A 9,859-nucleotide genomic window follows, 5' to 3' on the forward strand; every position below is an offset into this window, starting at 1 on the left:
GAGGAGAATGCTGAGGAGAGGCCCAGGGAGAGGCACAAGGGACACCAAGTAGCTGCCGAAGGAGTAACTTGCCGGGTTATGTATGGGTAAGCCACAGCCTCGTGGCAATACTTAGATTAATAGTTATGAGTTAATAATTAAGAGAAGAGCTAGCCAGTAAGAAGCCTGAGCCATTGGCCAAACAGTTTAATAATTAATATAAGTCTCTGTGTGCTTATTTGGGGCTAATAGGCTGTGGGACCAGGGCGGAACAGAAACTATGTCTACACTTATCCTCTCAACCACTTTATTTTCTCAAGCCTGCCTGGAGCAGCAAGTGTCAGAGCCTGATCATTGCCACCTCTCTTCTGATCCCCAGGTCCCAGCACCTGCCCTTCACAAATGACCCTTGTGGGTAGAGCAGGGATCTTCTGGGTGTGGCTCTCCCAGAAGTGCATCAAGCCAGAATTCCAGATCACGTACCAGCTGTTCCAGCTCTCTCACTTCATTCTCTAGCTTCTCCAGAAAATCATGCAAGTTTATCTTCAGCCACTTCCTGAGGGTCCTTATTGGCTCTTTAGCGGGTTCATAAGTCTGATACTCAAAGCCCTGAAAGGCAGATGCCAAAGCTGTATCTTCAGACTTTTCAGGAGGGTTTCTTTTTTTATTTTATTTTATATATTTGAATTACAAACAAGATTGAATTACATGACGATCCCAGTTCCCCTCTGCCTCCCTTCCTCCTCTACCACCCCCCAATTAAAATCCTACCTATCATATGCCCTTTCTTCTAATCTACACCTGACTCAAAATTTCTGCTCCCTCATGACCTCTGCATCCTTCCTTTTCTTCCCTTCTCACTCTCATAGCTTCCTCCCTCCTCTTCCCATGCTCTCAATTTGCTCAGGGGATGGTGACTCTTTCCCCTTCTCCAGGGGACAAAGTTTGTCTCTTTTAGGGTCTTCCTTGTTTAATAGTTTCTCTGGCAGTGTGGATTGTAGGATGATAATCCCTTACTTTATGTCTAAAATCCACATGAGTGAGTACATATCATGTTTGTCTTTTTGTGATTGGGTTACCTCGCTCAGAATGTTTTTTTTGAGGTCCATCCATTTTCCTGCAAATTTCAAGATTCCATTGTTTTTTTTTCCTCTGAGTAGTACTCCATTGTGTAAATGTACCACATTTTCTCTATCCATTCTTCAGTTGAGGGGCATCTAGGCTGCTTCCAGTTTCTGGCTATTACAAATAATGCTGCTATGAACATGGTTGAACAGATGTCCTTGTTGTATGAATGTGCTTCTTTTGGGTATATGCCTAGGAGTGGAATTGCTGGATCTTGTGGTAGACTCATTCCCATTTTCTTGAGGAGTCACTAAACTGATTTCCAAAGTGGCTGTACAAGTTGGCACTCCCACCAGCAGTGGAGGAGTGTTCTTCTTTCTCCACATCCTCTCCAGCATAAACTGTCATTGGTGTTTTTAATTTCAGCCATTCTGATAGGAGTAAGATGGTATCTCAGAGTTGTTTTGGTTTGCATTTCTCTGATGGCTAAGAATATTGATGTTGAACACTTTCTTATGTGTCTTTCAGCCATTTTAGATTCCTCTATTGAGAATTGTCTATTTAGTTCTGTACCCCATTTTTTAATTGGATTGTTTGGTGTTTTGGAGAATAGCTTCTTGAGTTCTCTGTATATTTTGGAGATCAGCCCTCTGTCAGTGGGGTTGGTGAATATCTTTTCCCAGTCTGTGGGCTGTCATTTTGTCTTGCTGACTGTCTCCTTTGTCTTACAGAAGCTTCTCAGTTTCAAGAGGTCCCATTTATTAATTACTGATCTCAGTGTCTGTGCTACTGGTGTAATGTTCAGGAAGCGGTCTCCTGTACTGATTAATTCAAGGGTATTTCCTACTTTATCTTCTAGTAGGTTCAGTGTGGCTGGGTTTATGTTGAGGTCTTTGATCCATTTTGACTTAAGTTTTGTGCAGGGCGAAATGCTTGGGTCTATCTGTAGTCTTCTACATGTTTGCATCCAGTTATGCCAGCACCATTTGTTGAAGATGTTCTCTTTGTTCCAGCGTATATATTTGGATTGTTTGTCAAAAATTAGGTGTTCGTAGGTGTGTGGGTTAATATCAGGGTTTTCAACTCTATTCCATTGGTCTACCTGTGTATTTTTGTGCCAATACCAAGCTGTTTTCAGGACTATAGCTCTGTAATAGAGCTTAAAGTCAGGAATGGTGATGCCTCCAGAAGTTCCTCTATTGTACAGGGTTGTTTTGGCTATCCTGGGTCTTTTGTTTCTCCATATAAAGTTGAGAATTGTTCTTTTAAGGTCAGTGAAGAATTGTGTTGGGATTTTGATGGGGATTGCATTGAATCTGTAGATTGCTTTTGGCAAGATTGCCATTTTTACTATGTTGATCCTGCCTATCTAAGAACAGGGGAGATCTTTCCATTTTCTGGTATTTTCTTTAATTTCTTTCTTTAGAGACTCAAAATTCTTACGGTACAGGTCTTTCACTTTTTTGGTTAGTGTTACTCCAAGGTATTTTATGTTGTTTGTGGCAATTGTAAAGGGTGATGCTTCTCTGATTTCTTTCTCCACCAATGTGTCATCGGTATATAGTAGGGCTACAGATTTTTTTGAGTTAATCTTGTATCCTGCCACTTTGCTGAAGGTGTTTCTCAGCTGTAGGTGTTCCCTGGTAGAGTTTTTCGGGTCACTTATGTAGACTATCATATCATCTGCAAATAGTGAGAGTTTGACTTATTCCTTTCCGATTTGTATTCCCTTGATCATCTTTTTGTTGTCTTATTGCTCTAGTTAGAACTTCAAGGACAATATTGAAGAGGTATGGAAAGAGTGGACAGCCTTGTCTTGTTCCTGATTTTAGAGGAATTGCATTGAGTTTCTCTCCATTTAATTTGATGTTGGCTGTCGGCTTGCTGTATATTGTTTTATTATGTTGAGGTATGTTCTTGTTATCCCTGATCTCTCCAGGACCTTTATCATGAAGGGGTGTTAGATTTTGTCAAAGGCTTTTTCAGCATCTAGTGAGATGATCATGTGATTTTTTTCCCTCAGTCTGTTTATATGGTGGATTACATTGATGGATTTTCTTATGTTGAACCATCCTTGCATCCCTGGGATGAAGCCTACTTGATCGGGATGGGTAATTTCTCTGATGTGTTCTTGGATTCGATTTGCCAATATTTTATTGAGAATTTTTGCATCAATGTTCATTGTTTGACAAAATTCCCTATGTCTTTGCAAATGCTGTCCATTCTGCCTGGATTTCCCCATCCTACCTTCTCCACTGACTAGCTCCTATTTATCCTTCCCAAACTTGCTAGCTGATAATATCTCCTCTGAGAAGCCTTCCTGGGCCCCTTAGCACATCTCTGAGTGTCACCTGGGATGCCACAGGATTCTGAGCATGGTTGCAGTCCCTGATCCGTCCTGATACTTCCCAGCCGCTTCCTGAAACCGGCACAGAGGGGAAGTAGGAGTGGGCAGGGTATAGGGTGCCTTGCAGGACCCCTCCTGAGACCTCCACCCCACTCTCTGGATTTGGTTTCTCCCTTCTTGGGTTTCAGAATACTCACCTGATATCCCTGTGCCCAGATACAGCACCAAGACCAGCAGAGCTAACAGTGTCTGCAACGAGAAGAAGAGGAAGGAGACAGGAAGCTGAATTCCAGGGTGCAGAAGGCTCCATCCCCCTGACAGGAGTTCAGTCATAGGGGAAGCTATCACTCATTTGTAGATATTTCCCACGGTCTAAGTCACACGTGCTTCCAACTGTTGCAGAAACGGATGACAGGGCAATGCCTTGACATATATGTCTTCCACTTCCTCTTCCTCCTCTCCCACTCTGCTGTCCTTCTGAATCACTTAAAATCTTTTTATTCCAATTGAATTGTGGGACGCCCCAATTTTATGGAGGTGTAGTTCATATACAACAAAATGCACACATTTTAAAAGCATACAGTCTGATCAGTTTTGACAAGTGTACATCTGACCTCATCCATCATCCTGAAAGGTCCCCCATGCCTCGCTCAGTCAGTCCACTGGGACACCGACAGTCACATTGTGTCCATTTGTGAGTTTTGTGGAAATGAGTCATTGATGTCTTTCATATAATGTTTTTGATGTGGCTCCATGCTTTTGTGTGTTCAACTTTATTGATGAATATGTTGCATGAGCCTAACACAATTGATCCTCACCTCCTGGTGAGTTGTTTACAGTCATGTACAAAAGTGCCTTCAACATGCATGTACCCTGTCTTTGTGTAGACATGTTTCTCATTTCTGCTGGGCGACTACTCAGACGTTAGGTGAATGTATGCTTAATTCTAGAACAGTATGCAGGACTGTTTCTCAAGCCGTTTACTCTACTTCATCCTATCAGCCAGTCAGAGAATTCCTTTTGTTCTCTATTTTTGTCTGAATATTGCCAATCTTAATTTTAGGCATTCTATTGCTATTATGTAGAGACATCTCAACCTACTTTATAAGTGGTTCCCAAATGATCAATGAGGTTTAGCATATTTTTGATTTCTAAAGACTTTTTTTTATGATTATAATTGTTCTGCCTGCATGTATGTATGTGCAAATATGTGCCTGCCTGATATTGGCAGAAGTCAGAAGAAGGCTTTGGAACGCCTGGAACTTGAGTTACTATGGATGGTTAGTAGCTACCATGCAGGTGCTGGGAACTAAACCTGGAACGCTGCAAGAGCAACAAGTGCTCCTAGCTGCAGAGACATCCCTCCAACCAGGAGGTTTTGCCTCTCATCATGGCTTTTTGGTGGCTGTTAATCTACATATCTTTGTTACACCTATTGAAGTCATTTGCTCAATTTTTATTGGACTGTCTATTTTCTGATTAAGTTGTCGAGTTCTTTGAATGTTTTGGATCTAAGTAATTGGAAAAATATTCTCTGTGAATAGTTTATCGACTCTGCAGCTTACCTTTTCATTTTTATGTCAGTATCTTTTTGAAAAATGAACAAGTTTCTTTTTCTCTTTTCTTTCTTTATCTTTCTTTCTTTCTTTTTTCTTTTTTGGTTTTTCGAGACAGGGTTTCTCTGTGGCTTTGGAGCCTATCCTGGCACTCGCTCTGGAAACCAGGCTGGTCTCGAATTCACAGAGATCCACCTGCCTCTGCCTCCCAAGTGCTGGGATTAAAGGTGTGTGCCACCAACGCCCAGCAAACAAGTTTCTTTTTATAAAGCCCAATTCATCCTTTTGGGGGTGTGCTTTTCATGTGAAGTCTAGAACATGTCTCTTCTAAAGTTTGATTTTTTTCTTCTAAACATGTTATTGTTTTACATTTATTGTTTATATTTATGTGGATGATCCATTTTAGAGTAAATTTTTCATATAATGTAAAATATGGCTGGAGAGTTTTAAAAACAGATATTCAGTTCTACAATTATTTTCAGGACTCTTTTTTCCTCATTAAATTATATTGATGCCTTTGATGTGTCACATGGGCGTTCCTGGGTACTGTTGCTTTATTGTTCTGCACATCTATTTGTCAATGCTAAATGTGTATGAGTCCCTATCTGCCAGCCACCAGCCATACTGGCACCACCATCCCATCACACCACAGACTAGAGGCTTTGAACAGCAGACACAGATTTTCTATCAGTTTATGCTGTTGGATGCAGTCTCTCTGCTGGGCTTTCAGGTGTCACCTCTCACCATGTCCTCAGATGGTTTTTCAGATGGTGCTCCTTGCCACCTCTTTCGATAAGGGTACAGCCTGGCCCATGAGACCAGAGACTTAACAGCAGTCACCCACTTAGAAGCCTTGTCTACAAGTCGAGTCACTTGGGGCTTAGGACTTTAATGTATGAATCTGACACTCTCTTGTTTGGTCTGAATGAGAATGAAGGGATTGTGTGAGGGCTATGGGAAGGGACACTTGAGTCCCTGTGGTGGGCTCCAGGGGAGCTGGATCTGAAGCAGGGAGGGACAGGAGGAAACAGAATGTGCCCTGGTCTTACCTGCTTCCTGTCATCACTGTGGCTGCTTCTCTGTTCAAGCAGCTCAGCTGCCCCCTGCCCCCTGCCACCCATCTTCTGGATTGCCATGTCTCTGCTCAGGGTCAGACTGTTTGGGTGGATGGAAGTACTCTCAGTGGACAGGCAGGCAGGTTCCTCCCCTCCCCCACCCCTGGTCACTAGCCAAGCATGAGTTCTGATGTCACAGAAGGCAGAAGACAGCAAAGCCCACTACTCTGAGTCTTATCACTGCCTCTCATAAGCATACACACACACACACACACACACACACACACACACACACACACACACACACACACAGAGAGAGAGAGAGAGAGAGAGAGAGAGAGAGAGAGAGAGAGAGAGAGAGAAAGCAATGGTCAGAAAGAGATGCTGTGAATGTTTAGATTTTCAATAAGTTTTCCTCCATCTTTTTATATAGACTTGCAAGTTATTATTAAAATGTAAATCTTTAAATAGAAAAAAATACCAACAAGAGCCATTTTGAAAATAAATTGAAAAACTTATGGAGATCACGATAAGTTCCCACCCAGATGGAAGGAGTAACACAGAGATATGGGGCTACCTGCTTCCAAGTCTTTATTTATGGTATCATCTTGCATTGCTGTAGGAGGCTTCATGGCTGGGGTGTGTGTTAATCTACCAGTCTTACTCAGGCTTCCAAGTTTTATTTGTACTTGCATATATGTGTATCTATCTATCTATCTATCTATCTATCTATCTATCTATCTATCTATAAGTATCTATATATATCTATATATCTATCTATATATATATTTGTGTTTAATTTTCAATACTGATATCACATCTATAGGTTTAGTACCTGCCAAGATACAGAATTCTAAAAGCATGTGGGTGCCAAGGATGCATGAGACCTTTGTATAAAATGGCACAGAACCTCTGTGTAACCAATACACAGCTTCCTGTGTACTCTGTCATCTCTAGATCATTGGCAATCCCTAATGCCACATTAATATGGCATGAATGGTTGTTAGAGGGGATGATGGCAAGGAAAATGTCTACGCATCCAGCATAGACGCCATGCTTTCTGAGTACTCTTATTTATGGGTGGTTTTGACCCATGGTTACAGAGGTGATCCGAGTGTGACTCCCTGGAGATTCATCTAGATTATTGTCCATATCCCTTGTCTTAGTTAGGGTTTCTGTTGCTGTAATAAAACACCATGACCAAAAGCTACCTGGGGAGGAAAGGGTTACTTCAGCTTACAGTCAGAGTCCATCATCCAGGGAAGTCAGGGCAGGAACTCAAGGCAGGAAAGTGGAGGCAGGAACTGGAGTAGAGGGTCATGGAGGAATGTTGCATACTAGCTTGCTCAGACTGCTTCTGATAGCAACAGGAATCATCACCACAGTGGTGGCACCACTCACTTATCTTATCTGTGTGTGTGTGTGTGTGTGTGTGTGTGTGTGTGTGTGTGCATGTGTGTATGTGTTGCATTTTTTCCTAACCATTCACACTATAAGACATACACACTATACACACTATACACTATAATCCATACACACTATAAGACAGACTTTTCAGCTTGGAATTCTTATGAATAACGGTAATATGAACATTCTTATATAGGGTTTTATATAAATGTTAAGGTTTCATTTCTCTGGGATAAATGCTTAAGTGTAAAATTGCTGGGAAGTACAGTAATTGCATGATTTTAAAAAATTTGTTTTGTGCATAAGTGTGTGTACCTGAGTGTGTATGTGTGTGCCGCCTGCTTTCCCTCAGAGCCTGTGGAGGCCAGAGAGGCTCAGATCCCCTGGAGCTGGAGTTACAGGCAGTTGTGAGCTGCTTTGTGGGTGCTGGGAGCCAAACCTGAGTCTTCTGCAAAAGCAAGTGCTCCTGCCTGTTGAGCTGTTTTTGCAGCCCCTGCCTAGTGGTTTTAGAAGGAACACAGGAGTGTCTCTCAGGAGATGGAACCATTGTGCAGCAATGCATGTGGGGCTCAGTTTCTCCGTATCCTCAACAATAGCCAGTGCTTCCATTATTTTAAATCTTAGCTCTCTTATAGGTACCATCTTCTTGTTCTAAAGCACATTTCCTAGTAGGTAGTGTTTTGAACATCTTCTGTGTGCTTATCTTGTTAGTGAAATATCTATTTCTGTCTTTGGCCTGTTTTCTAATTGGATTGGTTTTCCCATGGTTGAGTGTTAGAAGTTCTTCGTATGTTCTGGTAACAAGTCCTTTTCTTGATAGATGGTCTACTAGGATTTCTTTCAAGTCTACAGACCATTAAAAAAGGTCTTTTATTATGGACTTTTATAGACAAGAAATTTAAACTTTTGGTGAGGTCCAAATTAATTTTTTTCCTTTCAGAATTTTGTGCTTTTCTTTCTTTTTAAAAAGTTCATGTGTTGGAGAGATGACTTAGCAGTTAAGGATACTGGCTGCTTTTCCAGAGGACCTAGGTTCTTTTCTTAGCACCCATGTGGCTCATAACCATCTGAACTCCAATTCCAAGTGATTCAATGCCCTCTTCTGGCCTTTGTAAGCACTGTATACATGTGGTATACAGAAACACACACAGGCAAAACACCCACATAAACTTTAAACTAAAAAAAGAAATGTGAGCCAGGTGATGGTGGCACACATCTTTAATCCCAGCACTTGGGAGGCAGAGGCAGATGGATCTCTGTGAGTTTGAGGCCAGCTTGGTCTGTAGAGTGAGTTCCAGGATAGCCAAAGCTGTTACACAGAGCAATCTTGTCTTGAAAAACAAAAACAAAAAAAGGAAAGAAAGAAATGTGTTTATATAGTGCATGTGTGTGCACACATCTGTGCATATGGATGTCCAATGGCTCCAGCCGCCTTTGCTAAAAGTGTGCTTCCTCTGGGTCAACCTCCTGGAGTACAATCAAAGTGAGGGAGGAGCAATAATATGAACAAAGGAGTCAAGACCATGATGGGGTAACCCACAGAATTGGCTGACCCCAGCTAGTAAGAAATCATTGACTCAGGTCTGACAAATAGGGAATCTACATAAGAATGAACTAGACTCCCTTAATATAGGTGACAATGGTGCAGCTGGGACAATATTTGAGGCCACTGGCAGTGGGTCCAAGATCTAACTCTAATGCACAAACTGACTTACAGTATATATTTTTGGTGGTGACCCTAGCCTTTAACAGCTGAGCCATCTCTCCAGCTCTGCCCTGTACATAGCAAAACTCAAGCCAGTGGAAAAAATATGAGACCTTCCCAAGTCGATTAAATGAAGGGGACTTAATTCAAGGCTCTTGCTTCCCACCCAGGGGCAGGCTTTAAAAGGCCATTTTCATCATGTCTGTGACTGTCTTAGTTATTGTTCTATTACTGTGAAGAGACACCAAGACTAAGCCATTTATAAAAGAAAGCATTTAATTGGTGGCTCATGGTTCCTGAGGGTTTGAGTCCATGATCATCAAGGTTGGGGAGCATGGCAACAAGCAGGCAGACATGGTACAGGAACAGTATCTGGGAACTTACTTCTAATTCACAAGTAGGAGGAGAGAGAGAGAGAGAGAGAGAGAGAGAGAGAGAGAGAGAGAGAGTGCTGGGAATGAAATTTCAAAGCCTGACCCGGGTGACACACCTCCTCCAACAAGACCACACCTCCTAATCCTTCCCAAACAGTTCCATCAGCTGAGGAGCAAGCAATCAAACATACAAGACTATAGGGGCCACTCTTATTCAAGCCACCACAATGACTTTATATATGTCTATGTATATAGCTGCTGACCTCTTGGGTGTTATGTCTTAAATACTTCAAATGTCAAGTACAGATACAGAAGGATTGCCCTCTGAGCTCATTAAAGCCATTGAAACTAAGGGGTTACAGTAACTAAGG

General features: G+C 41.9%; 1 protein-coding gene across 1 annotated transcript; it reads right to left on the bottom strand.

Annotated features, from left to right (window-relative positions):
- Positions 1-375: 375 nt before the first annotated feature.
- Positions 376-6,083, bottom strand: Smim23 (small integral membrane protein 23). Its single transcript, XM_027424818.1, has 4 exons — positions 5,997-6,083; positions 3,589-3,640; positions 3,396-3,463; positions 376-588 (listed from the first exon to the last, which is right to left on the bottom strand). The coding sequence occupies exons 1-4, from the start codon at positions 6,081-6,083 to the stop codon at positions 376-378; spliced, it is 420 nt and encodes a 139-aa protein (XP_027280619.1).
- Positions 6,084-9,859: the final 3,776 nt, after the last annotated feature.

Source organism: Cricetulus griseus, chromosome 7, assembly GCF_003668045.3.
Source record: "Cricetulus griseus strain 17A/GY chromosome 7, alternate assembly CriGri-PICRH-1.0, whole genome shotgun sequence".
In the NCBI taxonomy this organism is placed as follows: Eukaryota; Metazoa; Chordata; class Mammalia; order Rodentia; family Cricetidae; genus Cricetulus; species Cricetulus griseus.

What these genes read in the sequence shown, in the direction of transcription:
- Smim23 (XM_027424818.1), bottom strand. Translation starts at nt 6,083, where the DNA reads ATGGCAATCCAGAAGATGGGTGGCAGGGGGCAGGGGGCAGCTGAGCTG. An exon ending in ACAGTGATGACAGGAAGCAG is followed by an intron (nt 3,641 to 5,996) that starts GTAAGACCAGGG and finishes TTCTCGTTGCAG; the next exon opens with ACACTGTTAGCTCTGCTGGT. An exon ending in TCTGGGCACAGGGATATCAG is followed by an intron (nt 3,464 to 3,588) that starts GTGAGTATTCTG and finishes TGCCGGTTTCAG; the next exon opens with GAAGCGGCTGGGAAGTATCA.